We start from the raw sequence: 27,350 nt of genomic DNA on the forward strand, positions 1-27,350 counted from the left end.
CATTTGTACCTGCCTGAGTGGCTACAGCAGTGAAGGTGAAGGGTGGCAGGCTAGATTAGCACCATCTCTTCCCTTCCTCACCTGTGGTCCCAGGACACTCCAGGTCAACTGGGATCAACTCTGAAACAGACAAACTCTGGAAGGAAGGAAGCATCCTTTCCTATTCTCAGCGGTCTCAGTTCCAGAGACCACTTCAGTAAGCTCTCCTTGTCATACCTTAAAACATAAATTAAGACCCATAAGTAATTCTAAAACCTCATTTTATTACGTTATTTTTATCTCCTTGCTCACCAATCTTAAAAAAAAAGTGGTAACACAAATGTCAGAGACTGATTTCTCCTACTTACTCTCTTAGGAGGGAAGGAGTGTTAAATAAGCAAAGGCATGCTAACAGGAAGGAAAAAATGGAGATTATGAATAATAATCATAATTTGAAAATTATTAAAACAATGCACCAGGCAGTTTACAAAATATTTCTTTGTTATACTGTTTCTGCTGCTGAATTTGGTCAAGAGATTGTACTAATCATAAAATGAATGTTATTGATCATTTTAAAGTCTATTCTAAAAGTAGCTAAATTTATGCTGCTGATTCCTTTTGAAACATGTGACCTACAGCTTCTTGGCTTTTATGAGCTATTCAAGAGAGATTTAGTCATCACGTTGTGTCACAATGGGAGTGACTCACAGAGCAAGGAGAGAACCTGAGGAGTCCTCACACATGTAGTACTCAGAGCTCTACGGAAACCCAGGCACCTCGACCTCAAGCCTGGCCAGAGTGGCACAACTCTTCCTTCCCCGTGCACAGCAGGAAAGCTGCCATCAGCTGAGCAAGTCCACCAACAGTTTCTGTGTCCCACTTCATCTTTAATAAGGTAACTGATAACAGATTTGTCATTTATTCTTTTATTTATCAAGTCAATCTAAACTTTCTTTGATTTTCCTCACTCTTGCAGAATGAATCAGTGGTCTTTCAAGCTGTGGTCAATGTTGCTACTTCTTTTAATGTAACACATTAGAACCCAGTGATGGGAGCTGGGTCCATCTCACCATAGAAATGACCTCGGTGTGACCTGGGATCTTGCCTTAAACTCCTCCAGGACTCTCTTTGAATGTCCTCTAGCACCCTAGTGTCCCAATTTAATTCATATTTTATTTTCTCTTTGCCTTCTTGACACCATCTGTGAATCTTATGATTAACTGGAAACTGGAGGGGGAAGTCTCCAAAAAGCACAGGATTCTTAGATGAGTTTCTTACTGAAGCAACAGATTCGCTGTCAACTGCAGGTCTGATCTGTTTGTCTGTCTGCTTTATCAATATTATCAGATGTAAGTTTACATGAATACACACACATATACACTAAACTGAGGGAAAAAATGCCTTGTAGGTCATAAAAAACAGGGAAATTCCCAACAATTCATATTTGATCCCTCGATCCTGGGGTGGCAGCAGTAAGCCTGCTTCAGATATTTACTCCCCATTTTATGATCCGGTGGCTTGGTTTTTCAAATGATGATATGGCTCTTTTCGCAATGACTTGATGTTTAGGAGGTGTGCTTCAATAAATACATTTTAAAATCAACAATCAAGTTAGAGTTGTACCAATGGCTCTGAAATGTCCCACTACACTATTAGACCAAGGGCACAGATTGTGCTTCTGTACTATTTATCCTAGTATCTCTCAGCGTATATTAACTGCTCTAAAAATGTCCTTGGCTACACGCTGCATCAAATCAAAGTTAAATGTTATACCACCTTTCTATTCTATTTTTAATATTCAAAGAGGGTGCTCAGATTTTAGAACCAATCTCAATGTTTAAGTACACACAAAAAAATCATTAACTCATATATTTCAAGGGTAGGAAACGGGAACTGGTGTTAAAACTCTTATAACAAATGTCACTGTCTTAAGGGACAGTGTTTAAAAACTCAGACCTGGCCGGGGTGGTGGCTCACGCCTGTAATCCCAGCACTTTGGGAGGCCGAGGCCGGCAGATCACAAGGTCAGGAGATCGAGACCATCCTGGCTAACACGGTGAAACCCGGTCTCTACTAAAAATGCAAAAAATTAGCTAGGTGTGGCAGCGTGCGCCTGTAGTCCCAGCTACTCGGGAGGCTGAGGCAGGAGAATGGTGTGAACCCGGGAGGTGGAGCTTGCAGTGAGCCGAGATCGCGCCACTGCACTTCAGCCTGGGCGACAGAGCGAGACTCCATTTCAAAAAAAAAAACTCAGGCCTTTTCTTCTGCTCAAAGATCACTGTGGCTGAAATATACTGAAGTTTTAAACACACTTTTGGAATCTATACAAATGTTCTATGTTCTAAGCTTTCCTTAAAGTCTTGTGACTACAAATGATAACTGCACACAACATATAATCTTTCCCAGCTAGCAATTGTTATGCAGTGACCATAAATAAAGTAATCATAGCTTTAACAATAATTCTTAACCTGCTAATACTGTCAGGAAACATTGTCAAAATAATAAACCTAGGAGGGACTTGGGATAATTAATGAATAGTTATGGATGTGATGGTGAATTATAATTTAAAAGTTTTGAAGGAAGGCAAAAGAAAATCAGAGATGCTTTTATCCTCAGAACTAAAAATGCAAAATGTAAACCCAGCAGATCTTCCCTATATGAGGCAGTTGGTATACCTCTGCTAGGAGGGAGGGAAGCTACATCCTGAGGAGGCTGTCTGAGCGAATCTGCAGTGGAAGTACACACGAACTCCATGCCTTGCTGTCCCAGTACCCAAAGCACAGTCTGGCTGCCAAGGATTACCTCCTGCCCTCAGGGAAGCAGGAATCAAGGGCAATGTAACTAACCAGAGGAGGAGCTTCTTCATCCATTGAGTAAGGGAACTTACCCTCCCATGACGATAAATACCAACTCAACTATATCATCAGCAGCATAATAATTATTATAATTATTATTTCAGTCAGACTCTCAAAAAAGCATTTGTTGCTTAATGCAAGCACATTTAATGTAGGGTCCCTTGGTGCCATTAAAAAATTTTTTTTCAGATTTCTGGGTGGACCATTTGAACACATTTTTCACAGAAACATAATTTTTTAGTTTATGTCAATAGGTTCCAGTGTTCATTTTTTTTTTTTTAAGTGCAGAAGAAATCTCTAAAAGCCACCTGGGTTTTTTTTTTTAAAAACAAAACAAAACAAAAACCAGGTTTTTTTTTTACTTCAATGAAAAGGAAAAAATGAAACAGGAATGTTGTGTTAAGTCAATCAGGTTTACAATATTCAAATATACAAGAGGCATACATGTTCAGTGGCTTTCAGTATTCAGAAAGCCATGCAAGAGAACTCCAAAAAGAGAATACTTTAGAAAATCATTGCTCAATGTTTTCTATTTGATGTATTTTGGTAAACAACATAGTTGTTGATTCAACTTGGGCCACAATTGCAACACATTGGAAGTAAATAAAGATTCTACAAACTCCTGACAGTGTGGTTGACTAGCTTTGGTATCGCTTTCTAAAAGGAAACACTTCATGAAGTTATGTGGAAATAAAATCAACTGGTCTGGGAGGAACTATCTAGAAAGAACTCTACATTGCTTATAAAAAGTATACCTCACAATAATATTGAGATATTTTCTGTTCTTTTTTTTAAACTGTGTCATTTATTTTAAGAAACAGAGGAAGGTGAATAAGAGAAGTGAAATTAAATAATCCTATTTTAACTTTTTTACTAGGAAAAGAAACTCAGGAAGAAAAAGTTAAGAAAAGCAGAAGTGATCAAGGAGAGCACTCGAGTTGCAATATTTTCTTTTGGCTGCTGACAGGCAGTTACTATAAAGCATTGTGCATGGTGTGTGAAAGACAAAACTAGTTCTCCTTTCTTGGTTTCTTTTGAATCTTTGTGATATGGTAGAGAACTTTTGATAAAGTGTTCTTATGCCTGCTGTCGACTGATAATGTGTTCATCTCTTTGCAGTTCTTCCTTCTCTTTTCACACAGTTTAGAGTTCAGAGATTGAAGTTTTAGTTGTGGTCACTCTATGGCAAGTGACCATAGTTATGACTTCTACTCTACACCAGAAATATCTTGACAATTACATGAGATAAATATTACATAAACACTTCCCAAAACTTTGTAATGTTATAGAAATTGGAAGTGTGAATATTATGTATTATTATCATTGCTATTATCCTTTTGCTCCAGCGATTCAGAGGTCTCAAAGATTAATCCAATTATCACTAGAACTCTGGAGCTACAGTGGAGACTTCCTTCTTTCCTTCCTTTTTTCCTTCTTTGCTGTACAACATTTACTAAACATCAACATAATGCCAAGTATCATACAAGGAACTGGTGATGTAGAGAAGTGTATGCATAGCCCAGAGTTGAGTGGGAATACAGACTGCAGTGGTAGAACAGAATGGTCTGGGTATCAGTCCCGGAATTGCCACTACAACTGTAGCTGGAGCCAATTAAACAGAGCTTCTGAATGTGTTTCTTCCTCTATACAGTGAAGATAATTTTGTTGTAAGGTGTAAATAAGATAAATATTTATAGATCCTAGGAAAGGGCCTACAACATGTTAGGCACTCAATGAACCATAGCAGTTATTATCATTCCTCCCTGACTTAGTCAACCAGGAACTTGAGAATCATAGATTTGCTAGAAGGATATTTTGAATTCTGTAGGGTCAGTTGGGCACGCACCAAAGGGTACCCCCAGAGGAGCTGGGAGTCAACAGCATGGGGTAAACCTTGAGGGAGGGAACAGATGGGAGGTGATTGGATGAAGAGATTTGGGTGAGGACACAGAGCCAAACCATATCAGCCTCTTATCCTCCTGATGACAAAAAGACATTTTAAAATATTTATATAGAGAGAAATTAATGCTTGCAGCGGCAGGATATGAGTAATTTTTATAAGTAACCCAACTTTTCCATTGAGGCTATTAAAAAAAGAAACTCAATGTGACACTACCAAGGAACCAATGACTAAGTTTCCAGAAAAGTAGTTCTAGTGCTATGATGTTCTGGACTCCCAAATCTAGGAAGTTCTAGAACAGTGGTTCTCAACTGGGGGATATTTTGTCCTCCAGGGGACATTTGGCATTATCTGGAGACGTTTTTGGTTGTCACAACTTGGGAAGGGGTGCTACTGCTGACTAGAGAGTAGAGGCCAGGGATGCCACTAAACATGCTAAATGCACAGGACTGACCCCACAACAAATAATTACCTGGCCCAAAATATCAAAAGTACTCAGGTAGAGGAATCAATGCCTAAATATGAGCAATACATAGAGCAGACTGCCTCATAAAGGGAAAGTGATTCATCCTGCCGTGAAGATAACAAAGTTCTTACTGTAATGGCAGACATTAGGTCACTTCACCCAGTACTCTCCAAGGTAGATGTTGTATTTCTACTTTACAGGTAGGAAAATGGAGGCTAAGGAAAGTTAATTTGTCCAAGGGCCCTCTGACGATAGTGAAACTGGGAGGGAACCTCTGCCTGCTTGCTTCTGAGGTCTGGGCTCCTAACTACTGCTCTACTGCCTCGAGCCAAGAGATTTACACCCTGTTAAGCAATTTGTTGTGCGATAAATTGGAAGACACAGCAGATAAGCAAACAACTCAAGCAACCAGGTCAGTTCCTGGAGTTTCTGAATTGTTGGGACCAAGGAGCCATGCAGAGGTAACCACAGCTGGCATAGTGTGGTTGAGGTAGCCCTATTAGCCTTTTAGTTGCTGTTACTCATTTATTTCTCAGTGATCAATGAACCAATTGGCCATGAATCAGCTTTGTGTATAGGTCATGTTCCCATGGCTCTGACCCAGGTTGCTGCTCAGAGGTGGCATCGTAGCTAAAATATTACTAGAGGTCAAAGATATGTGTGTGTTTGTGGTTGATTTAGTCGAGTGATCTAGAGGAATCTGAACCTTAGAGACTAAAGAAGAACCAGCATTTCTGGGCAATAATACTTGAGGTAAGGAGAGTGTAGCAAAACTCTAGGTTAGCATTGGCAGTCCCTAGGATTCAGACTGTAGGCCTAGACGACCCTCAGTCCAGAGCTGTACCTAATGAGGACAACATATTTTAATGTGAGTCCATTCTTAACAGCAAAATTTCCTCTTTGCTTGTCACCAGGGTAAAATGCGTTGGCATAGAGAAGGTGGAGATTGAGGGGGAAGCAGAATGGACGAGGAGTAAAGAGGGAATCCAACTACTTTGATTTGAGCTTTTGTTCTTCTTTGGTAGTTGTAGAGGTGAGCTTACCAAAGCATAGATGACAGGCAATGTGGTATACAAGTTACTACACTCCAAAATTCTGGGGTTCTTACTTATTTTGTGCATGACATCCAAAGCAGCCTAATAAAACCTTTTCACAGAAAAAACAAGCTTTACTTTCCTTTGCTAAATTTTTAACTTTTTATTCTGAAATAATTTCAGAATTATTGAAAAATTCAGGGACTAGGACAACCCAGATTCCTCAAATATTAACATTTTACCACATCTGCCTTCTCATTCCTCTCTATATACATAGGTGCATGTGTGGTTTTAATATGTTTATTTATATACATATCATTATTATTTTCTTAACTGTTTGAGAGTAAGTTGAAGACATGATGCTCATTACTCTTTAAATACTTCAGTGTGTATTTCCTAAAAAGCAGGCCATGTTCTACATCATCATAGTATAATTATCAAAATTGGGAAATTAATATTAATGCAATGCTATTTATCAAATTTTAAGATCTTATTCACCGGGAGGCGGAGCTTGCAGTGAGCCGAGATCGTGCCACTGCACTCCAGCCTGGGCAACAGAGCAAGACTCCGTCTCAAAAAAAAAAAAAAAAAAAAAAAAAAAAGATCTTATTCAAATTTCACTTGCTGGCCTAATAATGTTCTTTCTGAAAAAACAAAAAAAAATTTTGATCCAGGATCATATATTGCATTTGGTTGTTGTATCTCGTTGGTCTCCTTTGATCTGAAATGGTTCTCAGTATTTCTTTTCCTTCATGACTTTGATGTTTTTGAAGACTACAGCCATATATTTAGTAGCACTGGAAGATGTTTCCCCATGCATAATTAGCTTTGGATGCTCCACAGAAGAGCTGTTGTGTCCTTCCCTGTGTGCCATATCAGAGGGCATGTGACATTGGTTTGTTCCATAACTAGTGATGTGAATCCTTATCACTTGGTTAAGGTGGTATCCATCAGATTTCTCCACTATAAAATTAACATTATTCTCTCTTTAATTTGAAAGTATATGACAGGGAGATTCTTTGAGATTCTATAATTACTGTCTCTCATCCGAATTTGACCCACTAGTTTTAGCATCCATTGATCATTCCTGCTGAAACCATTGTTGCTATGTCAGTTGTCAAATGGCGATATTCTAATTCCATCATTCTTCTGACACTTATTAGATGGCATATTAGTTCTAAGGAAAACTTTTCCATTTACCCTTATTTATTGATTGATTTACTTCAGAATGGATTCATGAATTCATATCTTATTTAATGAGTTATCATCCATTATCACTATTGGCTTTGATGCTCAAATTGTCTCTTACTTTGCCAGTGGGAGCCCCTTCCAGCTGACATCTATGTACTAGTGATGTATCTCCAGCATTCGTTGAGCACTTACTTACTTGTAGCATAAGATGCTCCAGGCTTATTTTGTACATTCCCATCCAAGCTCAGCCCTGATGTTAGCTTTTCCAAAGAACATGAACACAATGTTTAGAAATTGGTATCTGAGCCCTTGGTATGTTCATTGCTATTGGAGTGTCATTGTTTCTAGCTCATCAGGTAGATCTAGAAAGTTACCTATCCATTTCTATATTTACTGACTCATATTAAAAACCAGGAGTTCATACTGATTCTTCCAACTATAATCCCACTCCACAGGGTTCATTCCAGCCTCTCCTTTTTCATATTTGCTACTCCTCCTTCTGACAGTGTGAAGCCTGGCTTCCATCATCCACAACTTAGTTACAGTTGACCCTTAAACAACACAGGGATTGGGGCACCAGTGTCCCATTCAGTCGAAAATTCGTGTATAACTTTTGACTCCCTCAAAACTTAACTCACAGCCTACTGTTGACCAGAAGCCTTACCAAAAACATAGTCAATTAACACATACTTTGTATATGTATTATATACTGTACTCATAATAAACTACAGAAAAGAAAATATTATTAAGAAAAGCATAAGGAAGATAAAATATACTTACTATTTTTTAAGTGGAAGTGGATCATCACAACGGGCTCCATCCTTACCATCTTCACGTTGAGTAGGCTGAGGAGGAAAAAAGAAGAGAGGTTGGTTTTGATGTTTCAGGGGTGGCAGAAGCTGAAGAAAATAAGCACATAAGTGGATCCAGGCAGTTTGGATCCTATATGGGATCCAAACAGCCCATGTTGTTCAGATGTCAGCTGTGCTTATTTTCTCAATCAAATAATTTGAAATATTAGGGTTGTCTGTTTTCTAGTTCTGGTGGAGGCATGGATTTTATGTGATTCTATTTGTTCTTCTCTTTGAATTGTACATAGTTTTTGGAGTATGTCCTAGGAAATTTGGATTGACATGACTGTCACTACTACAGCTACCTCAGAAGTGAGAATAACTTTTTTAACACTTGAAGTGAAATACATAGTATTACAAAAGAAACCTACTGTATTGAAACACATCCAAATATTTATAAGTTCATTTTATTAACACGGTGGCAGGAACAATAACCACCATAATTTTTAAGTAGTAATCAGCATTAATCATATTTTGAGCTAATTCCAACAAATGCAATGTAACATGAAAATATTTATTATTCCTATTGGTAACAAAATCACAGGCAATACAAATACTACTGTGGTTTGTTGTTTCTTCCATAATTGAAGATTGTGCTAAACTTCAATTACAGTTTAGGAAAAAAAAAAAAAAGATGGGATCTTTTTCCCATCCAAATGTAGAAACCCCTGAATTCTATCCACAGACTCTCTCAAAGTTCTAATGGCATCCTTTTGTCTGAGAAGCTTTCATAGATGCCCAAATCATCCATCCAACTGAATTCAATCCGTCTGGGGCTGGTAACCCAGTTTCATTCACAGGAACAGAACATACCCTCCTTGTGGCTTCCCTTCCCCCATTCCCTCATCTACTTTCCTCTCTGGGACCTTGTGTCAGTTATTATACTATAACAGAGGAGGTTATGAGGGGAGGTGACTCTGCAGCCACAACTATTTCAGACGTCGGATGTTGCTTTTGGCCAGTGGACTTTTATCCCTGCCTCTCAGCAATCATGGACAAGGTGTGCAGTGTCAAACTTATCAACTCAGCTTGTCAGCTTGGACACTTCACAGCCCAGCCCAGAGTGGAGTGCTCCAGTCCCCAGAGCCCCTCATCTGTCTCCTGTAGTGGAAGGGCACAGCACTCTAGTCCCAGTGACCTTGGCAAATCACTTTGTTGCTTTGAGCCAGTTTCTGAGGCAAATAATATGCCCTCCCTAACTCAAAAAGCTATTGAGAGGATAAAATGAGACCTGTGTGTGAAAGCACAGCATAGAGTGCCTTACTAATATATGACATTATTTTACGGTGACTCCCTCATGCATGCCCCTGGTAAAGATGACAACACAAAAACTTCCAACTCTCTGCTCTAGAGAACATAAAACCCCACAAATATTTGTCTTCTTCAAATAATTCCCCTGGGAGTTTAGACTGCAATGAAAGCTGCAGAATCCATTTAGAGAATATATTAAACATTTCACCATTCGGTGATTATTTACTGAAGCCAGATTTGAGCAAAATGCTATATTAGTTGAATTTATAGATACAAAATTTCCTTAAAAGGTTTAAATATGTAATTTTGCAAGAGTTAGTTATACCACTTCCCCTCCCATAATTACACATTTATAATGTATTTGAGAACAGGAAATCTTGCTACGTGGACATTGATTTGCAACAAATTATACCTCTTACACAGAAAAGAGTTGGAAAAACTATACCAAATTATTAAGCCATGGTAATCTAAAAACTTGACTACTTTAGAAATAGCTGTAGCTATACCACAAGAATCAAGTAGGTTCTCCAAACTTAACATATTTTTATATTCCTCTGACTTAATTTTTATCAACTGACAATTTTTTTTTTTTTTTTTTTTTTTGTGACAGAGTCTTGCCCTGTTGCCAGGGCTGGAGTGCAATGGCATGATCTCGGCTCACTACAACCTCCACCTTCTGGGTTCGCGATTCTCCTGCCTGATTCTCCAGCCTTAGCCTCCTGAGTAGCTGGGATTACAGGCACCCGCCACCACACCCAACTAATTTTTTGTATTTTTAGTAGAGATGCGGTTTCACTATGTTGGCCAGACTGGTCTCAAACTCCAGACCTTGTGATCTGCCTGCCTCTGCCTCCCAGAATGCTGGGATTACAGGAGTGAGCCACCAGGCCTGGCTGAACTGACAATTCTTTTATCCTTTTTTTTTTTTCCTTTAGCTATAGATCTTCCGGGGGAAGAAAGACAAAAGCAGAGCCTGAAATTTTCTTGAGAAGTGAAGGAGACATTACATTGATTTTTAAAATCTGAAATAGTCTGTTTCTCAAACGGCAGTAAAAATAGTGTGTGTGTGTGTCTGTGTGTGTGGTGTTTAAAATTCTGTGTGTATGTTTACGTTTCTTGATCTAGAAAGAAAACTTTACAAATACAGAAGAAAATGGGGAAAATGCACTAAAATATTGAATCAAGTGTTATAATCATTACTATCTTCTTTTTCTCTATGTTTTTTCTTGGGGATAAATTACTTTTACAAGCAGAAAAAAGTAAATGATTTTTGAAAAGGATTCAAAGGAAATATCAGGAAATAATTGTAAGAAAATAAAGTCCAGGCTGGGCGTGGTTGCTCACGCCTGTAATCCCAGCACTTTGGGAGGCCGAGGCAGGTGGATCATCTGAGGTCAGGAGTTCGAGACAAGCCTGGCCAACATGGAGAAACCCCGCCTCTACTAAAAATACAAAAATTAGCCGGGCGCTGGTAATGGTGGCAGGTGCTTGTAATTCCAGCTACTCGGGAGGCTGAGGCAGGAAAATCTCTTGAACCTGGGAGGTGGAGGTTTCAGTGAGCCGAGATCACACCACTGCACTCCAGCCTGGGTGACAAGAGCAAAATTCCATCTCAAAAAAAAAAAAAAAAAAAGAAAGAAAGAAAATAAAATCCAAAGTCTATAAACTCGCTTGGCCTCTCAGTTCCTGTTTGAACTCAGTGTCCAGGAACAGCCACGATTCCAAAAGCATCCACAAGTTCTGAACTTCAACTCAGGACCTATTGATTGTCCTGTGTGAGGCATTTTAAAGCCCCTCTTGAGTCTAAGGGTGGGTCAAGATTAAGGGCAAAGATATTGCGTGCCCCTCTCCCTTCAACAGGCTAAGAGAGCCAACACAGACCTGCTCCTCTGTGGGGAGGGAGCCGATGATCTCATTCTCTCGGGCTGCCCCATCGCTGAGTGTGGAGGGCTGGGCCCATGGTACTCAGACCTGAGGCAGCTGGCCATACAGCCTTGGCACCCAGGCATAACCCTCAGGTTCTTGTTCACTTCCTCTTTCTGGATGGCTTGCTTTTCCCTGGCACCAGTAAGAGTAATATATGCTGAGGGGAAATGCAGATGCAGGCTTCTGAAGAAAAGGGAAAGAAAGCCCTCTACCTGCCTGATTTTAGGCCCTAGGCTACCTCTAGCCCTGACAAAATTAATTTTCCAAGTAGTTCTGCTGCACATATGGTCAAAGCTTCAGTTTTACAGCATACATTTGCTTTACTTTATCCTTTGTCCATGTGATTTTTTTCTCACAGGAGACTGGTGTTCACAGAAGACAGAATTTGGGGATGTGGGAGTCTGGTTTGGGACATGGTGCTTTGGCCAGCATTTCTCTCTCAGTCGCTTCCCATTTATCTTGCCCTTTCTTGGTGAACTCACTTGTTGCCTCCCACTTCAATACTCATCTGCATCGGGGTGTAATGATCTCAGAGTTGGGTTGAAGATTGACATTAACCCATTTAAAATAAGAAAATGGAAGCCAAGTTGGGAATATCTTCTTAGTGGCAACACCAAAATGCTCTTCTTCTGACAGTTTGAAGATAATTGGGAGCCTGACAGAACAATTAAAATTGAATTATTGTTTCTAATAGATTTTAAGCCCATTCTGCAGTGGAATTTCATGAATTAGCAAGAGGTAAGATTTTACTGTGAGAGTCTGTCTTCCTGATAGACGAGTTCACTCCTGAGATTAATACCATCACTCCACATAGCTCCAGCTGGCCATGTCAACTCAATGGCTTGTGTCAATTTTGCCATGGCTCCCCCCTCCCTCTCTTCCATTTAATTTCTCTGAATACTACTTGGTTAGTTTTTGCATTACTTTAGAGGAACAATTTATCATTTAGATGGCCATCTTCCCAACAAACAACCAAATAAGAGTTATTGTTTCTTTAACTTTCTATTTATCCACACAAATGCATTACAATATCTCAAATTCATCAGTCCTGGGTTATAATGCCTTGGTAGTTCTAATTTGAATTTTCTTTTTCACTTTGAACACTCAGGACACCATCTTTTATTATACAAGAAAGGAGTGTACCTATCACACACAGGGGGAAAAATGCTCTTTTGGGTGCTAGGCCTCCTAATCCTCTGTGGTTTTCTGTGGACTCGTAAAGGAAAACTAAAGATTGAAGACATCACTGATAAGTACATTTTTATCACTGGATGTGACTCGGGCTTTGGAAACTTGGCAGCCAGAACTTTTGATAAAAAGGGATTTCATGTAATCGCTGCCTGTCTGACTGAATCAGGATCAACAGCTTTAAAAGCAGAAACCTCAGAGAGACTTTGTACTGTGCTTCTGGATGTGACCGACCCAGAGAATGTCAAGAGGACTGCCCAGTGGGTGAAGAACCAAGTTGGGGAAAAAGGTGAGAGACATGGAAGTGGGGAGGATGGGACAGGGATAGGGGATAGGGAGGTAACCAAGGCTAAATAAAATGTGCTCAAGTTTTAAATGGCCTTTCAAGAATATGTCTCCTAAATACCGGCTGTGTACTTCTCTAATCTTAGGATAGCTTCTGAGTAGTTCCAAGTACAGGCTGTCTGTGTGCATGAGAAACACAGCCCAGAAGACCCTTGGGCCTAAGTCTCAGTGGGTGAATTTAGGGCTGAGATGAAAGTATTTGGTCTTCTCCTGTGAAGGGCTATTCTCCCCTGCACCATATACAGCAAAGGAATTTAGACTAAAATGTACAGGAGAATATGGGGGCAATTCCCAAATTGCCATCTGGATACCTGGGACCCACTTCTCACTACAAAACGATTCTAAAGCTCACACATTTTCAATGGGCAAGGTGGAAAATGGCCTGAGAATTTGAGTATGAGTGTCTTACATAGTTAAGGTAGAGTAGTGAGCCTTTGGATGTCCATTCTGCAATAGATTCTGCTATGGTGACTGCATTCTGAACTAGAAGAATTTTTATTGGCTTTGAATGAAGTGTGAAACATTCTCATGGATTAAGATGTTAGGATTCACAAAGGAAAAAACAAATGTTTGCGATTTTTTTCTAGTACATCTTGATCATGTAGCTGAGACTCTGAAGCTCAAAAGCAATGATTTGATAAGGCTTCGATTTTTAACACTTGAATTCCAACACCTTTAAAAATACGAAATGTTTCCCATTTTAAACAAGCCAAGTGAATGACTGAATTCTTAACCAAAAATAAACGTGAAGTAGACTGATATCACTCTTTGTCCATACAGAACATTATACAAACATTCTCTGGCCTTACTATCTAGCAAGGCAGGAAAAATAGATCAATTTGTTCTCACTCATAGGTGGGAATTGAACAATGAGAATACATGGACACAGTAAGGGGAATATCACACACTGGGGCCTGTTGTGGGGTGGGGGGAGCGGGGAGGGATAGCATTAGGAGATATATCTAACGTTAAATGACGTGTTAATGGGTACAGCACACCAACATGGCACATGTATACATATGTAACAAACCTGTATGTTGTGCACATGTATCCTAAAACTTAAAATATAATTAAAAAAGAGAAAAACAGATCAATTTACTCTACATCTGAGATTAAAAAGCAGAAAGACTCACTCACAGAGTTTCAGTATTTGACATTCAGAACCAGAAATAGAGTAACAGTGAGAACTTCAACTATTTCAGTTTAGCCTCCCACCCTCTCTGCTATCACTTCCCAAAACTGCGAAGTATTTCAGAGTAGGAAAATGACTTCAAGGAGGAAATGGCACCATTGTGCGAAGCAGGGGCTGTATTTTCATCAAAGGTGGCAAATAAGTACTATCTTACCACACCTCTTTTCCTTCCTCTCTGTTCTAGGTCTCTGGGGTCTGATCAATAATGCTGGTGTTCCCGGCGTGCTGGCTCCCACTGACTGGCTGACACTAGAGGACTACAGAGAACCTATTGAAGTGAACCTGTTTGGACTCATCAGTGTGACACTAAATATGCTTCCTTTGGTCAAGAAAGCTCAAGGGAGAGTTATTAATGTCTCCAGTGTTGGAGGTCGCCTTGCAATTGTTGGAGGGGGCTATACTCCATCCAAATATGCAGTGGAAGGTTTCAATGACAGCTTAAGGTAAATCAAATTAATCAACTTATTAGGAAACAATAGCTGCAAACATTTACTGAATGCTTATGTACAAGACATCCTATTTAGTACCTTTCAAAAAGTCTACCATATTTATCTCTAATTTTTGTGAGTACATAGTAGGTATATATATTTATGGTTATATGAGATATTTTGATACAAGTATACAATGCATAGTAATTACATCAAGGTAAGTGGAGTATCCATCACCTCAAGCATGTATCCTTTCTTTGTGTTACAAACAATCCAATTATACTCTTTTAGTTATTTTTAAATCTATGATAAATTGTTGACTGTAGTCACCCTGTTGTCCTATCAAATACTAGATCTTATTCATTCCATCTAGCTATATTTCTATATTTCTGTACCCCCAACCATTCCCTCTCACCCCCACTACCCTCTCAAGCATCTAGTAACTATCTCTCTACTTTCTGTCTCCATGAGTTTGTTTTAATTTTTAGCTCTCACAAATAAGTGAGAACATGGGAACTTCGTTTTTCTGTGCCTGGCTTATTTTACTTAACATAATGACCACCAGATCCATCCATGTTGTTGCAAATGACAGGATCTCATTCTTTTTTATGGCTCAATAGTACTCCATTGTATATATATACCGCATTTTCCTTATTCATTTTTCTATTGTTGGACATTTAGGTTGCTTCCACATTTTAGCTGTTGTGAACAGTGCTACAACGAACATGGTAGTGTAGATATCTCTTTGATATATTTATTTCCTTTCTTTTGGGTATATACCCAGCAGTGGTATTGCTGGATCATATGGTAGCTCAATTTTCAGTTTTTTGAGAACCTCCAAACTGTTTTCCATAGTGGTTGTACTAATTTACATTCCCACCAATAGTGTACGAGGATTCTCTTTTCTCATATCATCGCCAGCATTTGTTATTGCCTGTCTTTTGTACATATGCCATCTTAACTGGGGTAAGATAATATTTCGTTGTACTTTTGATTTGCATTTTTCTGATGATCAATGATGCTGAGCACCTTTCATATACCTATTTTCCACTTGTATGTCTTTTCAGAAATATCTACTCAGATCTTTTGCCCATTTTAAATTGGATTATTAGACTTTTCCCCATAGAGTTAAGTTCCTTATATATTCTGATTTTTAATTCCTTGTCAGATGGGTAGCTTTCAAATATTTTCTCCCATTCTATGGGTTGTCTTTTCACTTTTTTGAAAGTTTCCTTTGCTGTGCAGAAGCTTTTCAAATTGATGTGATCCCATTTGTCCATTTTTGCTTTAGTTGCCTGTGTTTGTGGCATATTACTCAAGAAATCTTTGCCCAGCTAATTGTCCTGGAGAGTTTCTCCAATGTTTTCTTGTAGTAGTTTCATAGTTTGAGGTCTTAGATTTAAGTCTTTAATCCATTTTGATATGATTTTTGTATATGGTAAGAGATGAGGGTGTAGTTTCATTCTTCTGCATGTGGACATCCAGTTTTCCTAGCACCATTTATTGAAAAGACTATCCTTTCCCCAATATATGTTCTTGACACCTTTGTCAAAAACGAATCATTGTAGATGTTTGGATTTGTTTCTGGGTTCTCTGTCCTGTTCCATTGGTCTATGTGTCCATTTTTATGCCAGTACCATGTTGTTTTGTTTACTATAGCTTTATAGAAAATTTGAAGTCATGTAATGTGATTCCTCCAGTTTTGATGTTTTTGTCCAGGGTGGCTTTGGCTACTCTGGGTCTTTTGTGTTTCTATATAAATTTTAGGATTGTTTTTTCTATTTCTGTAAAGAATGTCATTGGTATTTTGATAGGAATTGCATTGAATCTGTAGATTGCTATCAGTATTGTGCACATCTTAATAATACTGATTCTTCCAATCCATGAACATGGAATATCTTTCCACTTTTTGTATCCTCTTCAATTTCTTTTATCAATGTTTTATAGTTTTTATTGCAGAGATCTCTCATTTCTTTAAGTTAATTCCTAGGCATTTTATTTTATTTTTAACTATTGTAAACGGAATTACTTCCTTGATTTCTTTTTTGGATTGTTTGCTGTTGGCATATAGAAATTGTTTGCTGTTGCCAATAGAAATCTTTTTTGGGTTGTTTGCTGTTAGCTAGTGATTTTTGTATGTTGATTTTGTATCCTGCAACTTTACTGAATTTATTTGTTCTAATAGTTTTTATGTGTGTGGAGTCTCTAGGTTTTTCCAAATATAAGATCATATCATCTGCAAACAAGGATAATTTGACTTCTTCCTTTGCAAATTGGGTTGGAGCTCCATTGTATGTTATTTGTTTTTGAGGAATCTCCAAACAAATACTGCTGCTTTTAAGATCCTTTCTTTACACTTGACCTTTGGGAGCTTGATTAATAAATGTCTTGAGGTAGTCTTCTTTGGGTTAAATCTGCTTAGTGTTCTATAACTTTCTTGTAGTTGGATATTGGTGTCTTCCTCTAGGTTTGGAAAGTTCTCTGTTGAATAAACTTTCCACCCCATCTCTCTCTCTCTCTACCTCCTCTATAAAGCCAGTAACTCTTAGATTTGCCCTTTTGAGGCTATTTTTTAGATTCTGTAGCTATGCCTCCTTCTTTTTTTTTTCCTTTTGTCTCCTCTGACTGTGTGTTTTCAAATAGCCTGTCTTCAAGCTTACTAATTTTTTTATTTTGCTTGATCAATTCTGCTGGTAAGAGACTGACTCATTCTTTATTATGTGAATTGCATTTTTCAACTCCAGGATTCCTGCTTGATTCTTTTTAATTATTTGTCTCTTTGTCAAATTTATCTGATAGGATTCTGAATTCCTTCTTTGTGTTATCTTGAATTTCATTGAGTTTCCTCAAAACAGCTATTTTGAATTCTCTGTCTGAAAGGTCTCATGTCTCTGTCTCACCAGGATTGGTCTCTTGTGTCTTATTTCGTTCATTTGGTGAGGTCATGTTTTTCTGGGTGGTCTTGATGCTTGTGGATCTTTTTTTTTTATGTCTGTGCATTGAAGAGTTAGGTATTTATTGCAGTCTTCACAGTCTGGGCTTGTTTGTACCCATCCTTCTGGGGAAGTCTTTCCAGGCACTTGAAGGGACTTGGCTGTTGTGATCTAACTTGTTGGTTCCTGAAGCCATATCTTCATTAGGGGGCACCCCAAGCCCAGTAAGACTGTGCCTCTTGTAGGCTCATAGAGGTACCACCTTGATGGTCTTGGATAAGATCCAGAAGAATTATCTGGTTTACCAGGAAAAGACTCTTGTTCTCTTCCTTTACTTTCTCCCAAACAAGTGGAGCTTCTGTCTATATACTGAGCTGCCTAGAGCTGGTGGAAGAGTGACACAAGCACTCCTGACCACCATCATTGGGACTGCACTGAGTCAGACCCAAGGCCCTCTGTAACATTGCCTGGCTACTGCCTATGTTTACTCAAAGCCCTGAGGCTCTACAATTAGCAGGTGGTGAAGCCAGACAATAAGACTTGTGTCCTTCCCTTCGGGGTGGCAAGTTCTCCCTACCCTTGGGTGAGGTGTCCAGAGATGCCATGTGGAAGCCAGGGGCTGGAGTCAGAAACCTTAGGAATCTACCTGGTACTCTATTCTACTGTGGTTGAGCTAGCATCCAAACCACAATACAAAGTCCTTCCCACTTTTCCCTCTCCTTTTCATAAGCAGAGGAGTCTCTCACCATAGCTACCACTACCTCAGGCCTGTGGGAAGTATTGCCTGGCTATGACCAATGTTTACTCAAAGCCCAAGGGCTCTTCAATCAGCTTGTGGTGAATGTTGTTAGGCTTGAGACTCTCATTTCAGGGCACTGGGCTACCCTCTGGCCCAGGATAGGTTGAGAAATGCCATCTAAGAGCCAAGGCCTGGAATTGGAGATGCTAAGTGTCCACTTGGTGCTCTACCCCATTGTAGTCAAACCAAGCTGGCACCTAAGCTGCGAGACAACGTCTCCTTTACTCTTCCCTCTCCTTTTCTGAAGCACAAGGAGTCTCCCCCTATAGCCATCATAGCTGGGAATGTCCTAGGTCACACCTGAGGCCAGCATGTCTCTGAGTCTCACCCAACGCCCATGGTGAGTACCTTGGGTATTGCTCCTGATTTTTCAGGGCCCAAGGGCTCTTTAATCAGCAGGTAATGAATTTTGCTAGGACTAATTTCTTCCCTTCAAGGCAGTGGGTTTCCTTCTGGCTCAGGACAAGTCTAGAAATGTTGTCCAGGAGGTAGGGCCTGGAATAGGGGCCTCAGGACTCTGCCTGGTGCCAATGGACTGAGTTCCAATGCAAAGTCCCACAATCACTGTGCTCTCCCTCCCACCCCAAGTATGCAGATCCTGTCTCCATGCCACCCAGTTGCTGCTGGTCTATGGAGGAGGAGCAGCATCAATAATTCAAGACTGTCTATCCTACCCTCTTCAGGGCCTCTTTCAGTGATATGAAGTTAAAGTTAGGGACTGTGATCACTCATCCGATTTTTGGTTTTATGAAGGTTTTTTTGCGTGAATAGTTGTTTAATTTGGTGTTCCTCTGGGGAGGATGATCAGTGAAGGCTTCTATTTGGTCATCCTTCTCCACCTCTACCCTATTTAGTACTTTAAGTTATTCCCAGTGTATAGATGATGCCACTAAAACTAAAAGAGGTTAATTAATTTATGCAAGGTCACCCAGCTGGTAAGTGGTAGAACTGAGATTGGAACCCGAGTTTAACTCCTTTTTACTTTTTGCCTTCATACGTGATGCTAGAGTGGCAGCGAATTTATATTCAACTGGTCAGTTTGTCAAATAGTTAGGGAATCATATAGAGAGGCTAGATCAGAATAGGCTTCTCCATTGATTTACTGTCAGTTGCAGACACAACAGTACCATCCTATTTAAACCTTCAGTAGAAAACCATTAGTTCTTAAATAGCTTCTCCAAGCATGCTGTCCAAGCTTTATAGGTTCATTCCGTGGGAGAGACTGGGGGAAGTGTGCTTAACCATCTTACCTGGAACCAGAACTTATCACCATCAGTTCAAATCCCCTAAAGTACAAGTGGTTCTTTCAGTCAAGATTCTGTCAGGAAATGGTGGCACATTAAAACTGGGTAAAAGGCACAGAGTATGCATAAAGGACTTATAAACATGTGTGAGGTATCTACTGAAATCTCAAACGATAGAATCTAGGGGCTAATGACAGTAGGGGTATTTCTCTTCAGAGGACTGAAGGGACAAGGAGACAGGGCAGTTTCCAGAATCTGGAGACACAGAGGCTGTTGTCTTCAGTTAAGGGATAAAAATAACCAGCGTTTACACCGCAGGAGGATAACTAATCTGACCCCCTCACCTCTTTCCTGATCTCCCACTGGCACTTTCAATAGACTGAACTCAACAGAAGCCAGAGTATACTTAGTGCAGGTAAGGCTCCCAGGATATGGTACAGACAGAGGGTGGAGGAAAGGACTAGAGAAGCAAGTGGAAGATATTCAGCTGAGTGGTACCTCAATAGGCAAGCAAGAAGACAAAGATATAGTTTTTCCTTCGATTCATCCATTTATTTATTCGACTACTATTTGTTGAAGGCATATGTTAGAGTTAATGATCTATACCATGGACCTAGGTTTAGTTTACTAATAAAACGTTAAAATTATTCCACTGAAATTAATAAAGATAGAGCAATTTCATTTTGCCATTTGATCAGGTTGCCAAGTTTGATTCTCCTAGGAAATAAGCACAAAAATATTGGAACAATACTTCCAAAAAACTAATGTACATTTGAATCACCTGGGGATCTTTTCAAAATGCAGATTTTGATTAAGTGGATCTGGAAAGGGGCCTGAGACCCTGTATTTCTAACATGCTCCAGGTGCTGCCCATGGTTCAGGGATCACACTTTGAGTAGCAAGGTCATAAAAAACCTCCACTGGTCTCTTTGGCTGACCTTTGGTTCCACTCTACAACCAGCAGTATCATAATAAAATTGTAGTATATGTAATTAGAGATTTACTCACTTTTAAAAAAGATTTCAACTGAAGGGTTTGTGAGCTTTGCCATGCAGGTATGCCATGCCTAATAGTAATCAATAAAGAGTATTTTTCTTAAATGAATCATGGAACTAGTATTTTAAATGGTGTTATGTAGGTGCGCCACAATCCAGTGTCAGCATCACAATTTCTATATATGGGAGGGTTTAGGGGCAGCAGTCCATTTGAGAGAGGGTTGGGGCTCCTTAAAGCTGTATTTTCCCAGTATGCATACTGATTTAATATGGTTTTTACTTACCTGGTAAGCTTAGTTGGAGGGCATAAGGCCACTTGTCCCTAGTACGTTATTTTTATGAGTGGGTGGGGAGAAAAGTCTTCCTAAATAGCCTCTTGGCACTGCTACTTCCACAATCTAGAGGAAATCGGGCAACAGGTGAATAAAACAAAAGTAAGTTGGGAAATAATCTTTTTAAATTTTAGTACAAGTCACATACCTTTCAGAATATTTCAAGGTCAAGCCAGCTTGCATTTTTAGTAAAATATATTTCAAACTTTACAATAGTAACGTTGCTAGAAAGCAGAACCTAAGAAAGAATAAATTACATTTTAAGTTCACTAATAGAGCTTTTAAAAAATCTTATGGTGAAGAGTTCTATAAAATGAATAAATACTTCCTTATATTATATATTTCTGGTAGGAATATAAGTCAAATTTAGGAAATGACTATTCATATACTGGTTTGCTGTACAGGTGGTCCCTGACTTGCAATGTTAAACATGACTTTTCAACTTTACAGTGGTGTGAAAGTGAGATGCATGCATTATAAACTTTTCTTAGAATTTGGAATTTTGATCTTTTACCAGCAGCAATATGTACAATACTCTTTCGCGATGCTGTGCAGGGGCAGTAAACCCCAGCTCCCCGTCAGCCATTGCAATCACAGGGCAAAGAACTGCTATGCTGCAGGGCACTGTGTGGCCAGATGATTTTGCCCCACTGTGGGCCAATGTAAGTGTCCTGAGGACATTTTATGTAGGCTAGGCTAAGCCATGATGTTTGACAGGTTAGGTATATTAAATGCATTTTTTTGACATAGGATATTTTCAACTTACAATGAGTTTATCAGGATGTGACCCCATCTGAAGTCAAGGAACATCTGTATATTGGTTTGCTTTAAAGAATGGGGCACCATGATTCCTGTAAAATCTTGATGCCTAGGGAATGAGTAGGCTTTTAGTTTTCTGCTGCAGCATGATATAAAATAAAATAAAACTTGCTCAACAGCATAGGCAGCAGGTTAGTCACATCAGGGATTATCGTATTGTGTCCTCCAAGCACATCCTCATTTGTGCTGCAATCTCCTTATGTTGCTAGAATGGAGGTGAACTTGTCTATCCAGGCTATCATTAGTTCATTTCACCGTAAGGTGGTTTAAGTACTGATAAGAAACCTGTTCATAACCTGAATGTCCACTTAGTCAATGATGAGAGCATGGAGAACACTCTAGGAAGAACAACAGTGGACTGGGGGTGGTGTCCACTCAGATCCCTTTCCTGTCCTGCCGTTAACTAGTCCTCACTTCACCACTCTGAACCTCAGTTTCCTCACTTGCAAAATGAAAGGGAGAGAGAATAAGATATTTCTTTCAAATGCACCCAAATCTGTGATTCCACGAAAAGATTCGTGAGAAAATAGTCACTCAAATAGCAAATATTTTCTAAACAAACCCGGATTAAACATCTTCAATGGGTTCTTTTCACAGACGGGACATGAAAGCTTTTGGTGTGCACGTCTCATGCATTGAACCAGGATTGTTCAAAACAAACTTGGCAGATCCAGTAAAGGTAATTGAAAAAAAACTCGCCATCTGGGAGCAGCTGTCTCCAGACATCAAACAACAATATGGAGAAGGTTACATTGAAAAAAGTGAGTTTCTGGGCGGTGCCAGTGTCCTCTGGAATTCTTTGTCCTGAACAGCATGAAGGAGATTCAAATACAGATGAAATAACAAGGTTCTTAGTAATACCCCAATAAGGATCTTAACCATGGATCAGGGATCTCCTATTAATTTCAGTGTCATCTCTTGCTTCTGTTTATAAACATTTACTGAGCAATTACAAACTGCCAGGTTATCTGCTAAGTGTCTTATGAATTATATCATTTACTCCTCAAAAACTATTAGAGTAATGAGCAGAGGCTTAAGAAAGTGAAATGTCCTGCTCAAGATTACACAACACCTCTTAGTCATGCCTGGACCTGAGCCCAGGAAGGCAACTCGAGCCATGGTCTTCACCTTTGCCATACCTCTTCTTTTCCTCAAGCACCAGCGGTACACTTGGCATTAAGGATTTATGGTGGTTACAAAAGATAGAGAAGGTTCAGCCTCTGACCTTTAACTAGTTTACAATCTAGTTGACAACAAGAAGTAACCAAGCGAGAATGTAAAACAATGAAACAATGTAGCACACAATAAAATTGATCCTTTACTTCTTAGGTGTAATCTAACAGCCCAGAAATGGTGCTAGATGGTGTGGTTTCTAATTCCCCAGGGAATTTAGACCAGGAAAAGAGCATTGCTGGTTAAGCCCTAATGGGGCAGGTCAGGTTTGAATAAGACCCAAAGGACAGGAAATAATTACTTGGGTGGAAACTTTCAGGAGCAGGAACACATGGAGGAGGAGACGGAAGACACCAGGAGCCTTCCTGGTCAAGAGATTGAGTCAGAGATGGGAGAATAATAATAAAGATGACATAATGACGGCTAACAAATAGTAAATATTTACTATGTACTTGTCACCATTCTAAGTGCTTTACATGGACACTCATTTAAAATCCCCCAAAAAACTCTATTATCATCTTCATTTTATAGAAATAGAGGCATAGAGAAGTAACGTACCAAAATTGTACCACCAGTAAGTGGAAGAGCTAGATTTGGACCCAGGCAGCCTGACCCTGCCATTTATGCCTGGCCATGGCACTATAATGTGAACAAGGCATTAAGGACTTTGGTTACACTCCTATTATCAGGCCTTCCCTTCCACCACAAACTTCTTGGGTCGGTTAAAGTTTACTTGATATTCCTCAAGTACTTACTGACCTCCTGCTTTGAGTTGAGCAGGGTTCCACCTAACTATGGGTAGTTCTATCCCTCCAAACTGTGCTCATGCCTCTTGATCAGTGGACTTGGTAAGACTGTCAACTGTGGCAAGGTTCGTGGTCAGGAGTTTTCAAGGCAGAGCCAAAAGCCAAGTCAGACCCCCCCAGAGAGGTTTTTAAAATGACTGACTCCTCCAACCACCTACCCCAAACACACACACAGACATACACACACACACACATGCACACACACAGAGGTACACGCTTTATCTATATATCAGCTGGAATGTCTGGTCTTACAAACGTCTTAGTGCTGACATGTCACTATAGGTTTAGAACCACTGCCATCAAACACTCTACTTTTCAGTTCCTGACTCTGAAGGTTCTATGTAGGTTCCATCTAAGACAGAACTTAATACTTCAGAAACAAAACCCCTCATTTAAAAGAGCTTTCTCTGTTTGATATTGACACCAATGCTTTTTAAATGCCTTTGAATATATCACTGACTTCCATCTCCAATTATTTTTGGCTTGGTTCCTGGTTCATGTGTTCTGTCTCAGAAATACCAAAAGGCATTGAGCTCAGTTTTACACTAGTTGTTCTTATTAGAGTTTTCAAGTCAGGACTTGGAGATCAGCCAAAGCCGTGGTCCCAAAGTAGACCACAAATTGAAGGTCATCTTTTCTTAATTTCCCGAGCTGGGATAGTAGGAGTTTAAAAAAGCCACTAAGACTTATTAGGTTCTTTGAACAACTTGTGGCCAGTGGGACTTGAAGTTGAAAGGAAGATCTAACATCATAGACTTTCCCTTGAGAAGACACAGCTCAGGTACGGTTTAAAAGTATGTGAAAATCATATGATAGCTCTACTTTGAATTTAGGGAGAAATCTCTATGCTATTTTCCATAATGACTGTACTAATTTACATTCTCACCAACAGTATGCAAGAGTTTTTTCTCCATGCCCTTGTCAATACTTGTTATCTTTTGTCTTTTGATAATAGCCATTCTGACAAATGTGAGGTAATATCTCATTGTGGTTTTAATTTGCATTTCCCTGATATACCTCTTGGCCATTTGTATCTTCTTTTGAGAAAAGTCTATTCAGATTCTCTTCCCATTTTTTAATCAGGTTATTTCTTTTCTTGCTGTTGAGTTTCTTATATATTTTGGATATTAACTGTGCATAAGATATAAAGTTTGCAAATATTTTTTCCCATTCTGTATGTTTTCTCTTCACTCTTTAAACTGTTTCCTTTGCTGTGCAGAAGTTTTTTAGTTGGATACAATCCCACTTATCTAGCTTTGCTGTTGTTTAGCTTTGTGTTTTGGGGGTCATATCCAAAGAAATCATTGCCCAGACCAATGTCAAGAAGTATTTCCTTTATGTTTTCTTCTAGTAGTTTTTTTTTTTTTTTTTTAATAGAGATGAAGTCACACTATGGTGCCCAGGATGGTCTTGAACTCCCTGGGATCAAGTGATCTTCCCACCTCAGCCTCCCAAAGTGCTGTAATTACAGGTGTGAGCCACCATGCCAGGCCTCTTTTAGCAGTTTTTTAATTTCAGGTCTTATGTTTAAGTCTTCAATCCATTTTAAGTTGATTTTTTTATATGGCGTAAGATTCAGTTTCATTCTTCTTCATGTGGATATACTGTTTTCCCAATACCATGTATTGAAAAGACTGGGGTTCTAAACTACCACTAATCCGTTGTAAAAACCCTGCCTCTCTAAAGGTATCTTCGCTCATTATTCAAACATTTCATTTGCATGAGAACTGGGATCATTTTAGCTTCCTGAGTCAGTACATTTGGGGATGATTCTTTCTTTATTTATAGATTATAGAAGCCTATACAAGTATACAAGTGCACACTCACGTCCACACATGCATGCACATACATGCACAAGCACACGTGCAACCCACATTTTCTCTAGACACATAATCCCCTAAAACAAATTAGAAATCAAACATACAACTTTCTAGGCTTAGGGGCCTCATGGGCTTTATGAAGTATCGTTTCCTCATTGCTCTAAAGCCCTGGCTTTCAAAGTTTGATCCCTGGACCAGCAGCATCAGCATCATCTGGAAATTTGTTAGAAATGCACATTCTTGGCCCCCCCCCCCCACCTCATACCTCAGTCAGAAACTCTGGAGGTGGAACCCAGAAACCTGGGTTTTAATGAGCTCTCTAGAAGAATCTGCTGCCCACCCAATCTTGAGAGCCGCTGGTCTAAAGAAAGCATTGCAGTATCCTTTTCTGAGGAATAGATAGTAAATCCTCAAAATGAGCCTCAATTATAATGGACAATTCAGAATAAATCCCCTTGTATCCATCCTCCCCTTTGCACCCTAGACTTCTACTCTGCTTTCCCCTTCTACCAAAGAGTAAATGTGCTTTTGTCTCCTTTTAGGTCTAGACAAACTGAAAGGCAATAAATCCTATGTGAACATGGACCTCTCTCCGGTGGTAGAGTGCATGGACCACGCTTTAACAAGTCTCTTCCCCAAGACTCATTATGCTGCTGGAAAAGATGCCAAAATTTTCTGGATACCTCTGTCTCACATGCCAGCAGTTTTGCAAGACTTTTTATTGTTGAAACAGAAAGCAGAGCTTGCTAATCCCAAGGCAGTGTGACTCAGCTAACCACAAATGTCTGCTCCAGGCTATGAAATTGGCCAATTTCAAGAGCACTTCTCCTTTTCAACCCCATTCCTTACCTGCTCCAACCTGGATTCATTTAGATCGTGCTTATTTGGATTACAAAAGGGAGTCCCACCATCGCTGGTGGTATCCCAGGGTCCCTGCTCAAGTTTTCTTTGAAAAGGAGGGCTGGAAGTGTACATCACATAGGCAAGTCCTGCCCTGTATTTAGGCTTTGCCTGCTTGGTGTGATGTAAGGGAAATTGAAAGACTTGCCCATTTGAAGTGGTCTTCACCGTGGCCTGCCCCGTGCTTATGGTCCCAGCATTACAGTAACTTGTGAACGTTACGTATCATCTCTTATCAAAATATTAAAAGATAAGTCAAACATTTTCATGAGTGGATAGACATGTTCTGTTACCTTGCTGAGGATGACTCTGAAAGACCGAAGCTCAGTCCTGATAAGCTTTGAAAAGGACAGGAAAAGGAAGGGTGATCAAGCATTGTGTGACACTGGTATAAGCTAAGGGCAGCAGTAAAACACTAGATAGAACTGCAAACAGAAGGAAAGAAAAAGATAGGAAAAGGAATAAGAGGACTGCAAAAAAGAATATATACCTAAATATATATATATGAAGGGAGACTCCCCAACACTCAGACAAGCCTTCCTAGAGGGAGCTATGGAGGTGAACATCCTATTCAAGGCCACTAAGAACATTGATGCACACAGTTTTCTGGTGGAAAGATGTAATGACATAGTAACTAATCATTCCAAAAGAAGAAAAATGTAACATTTTTCTTCTGTTTAGTTTATTCTGATGATTGTAAAAGTAACAAGACCCAGCCCATGTGGCACAACTTACACCTGAGATGGCTGGAAATCTTGCATTTGAAGTGTCTTTGAAGCCCCATGAAGATATAGAGCTAAATAAAAAGGCTCTCTTTAGCCTACAGTTACAGTGGGATTAGATCTGCATCTTGCTTGTATTCATGTTTCTAAATTGAATAGACCCTGGGCCCACACCCCATCCAAAAGAACGAGTTCCCTAAA

General features: G+C 39.5%; 1 protein-coding gene across 5 annotated transcripts in view; it reads left to right on the plus strand.

The window, feature by feature from the left end:
* Positions 1–26,691, plus strand: part of DHRS9 (dehydrogenase/reductase 9) — a 49,453-nt gene extending 22,762 nt beyond the window's left edge. Inside the window, exons 1-7 of one of the 5 annotated variants that reach the window (XM_054476933.2) lie at positions 618–874; positions 1,213–1,286; positions 3,712–3,827; positions 12,562–12,930; positions 14,363–14,621; positions 22,326–22,489; positions 26,070–26,691. In XM_054476933.2, the coding sequence (XP_054332908.1) occupies positions 12,618–12,930; positions 14,363–14,621; positions 22,326–22,489; positions 26,070–26,293 (960 nt within the window). In that variant the 5' untranslated portion in view covers positions 618–874; positions 1,213–1,286; positions 3,712–3,827; positions 12,562–12,617 and the 3' untranslated portion in view covers positions 26,294–26,691. Of the gene's footprint in view, positions 1–617; positions 875–1,212; positions 1,287–3,711; positions 3,828–5,895; positions 5,954–12,121; positions 12,192–12,561; positions 12,931–14,362; positions 14,622–22,325; positions 22,490–26,069 lie in introns of those variants that run through there. The other 4 variants (XM_054476932.2, XM_054476929.2, XM_054476934.2 and 1 more) reach the window with 4 other exon arrangements.
* The last annotated feature ends 659 nt before the right edge of the window (positions 26,692–27,350 follow it).

The sequence above is a fragment of the Pongo pygmaeus genome, chromosome 11 (assembly GCF_028885625.2).
Source record: "Pongo pygmaeus isolate AG05252 chromosome 11, NHGRI_mPonPyg2-v2.0_pri, whole genome shotgun sequence".
In the NCBI taxonomy this organism is placed as follows: Eukaryota; Metazoa; Chordata; class Mammalia; order Primates; family Hominidae; genus Pongo; species Pongo pygmaeus.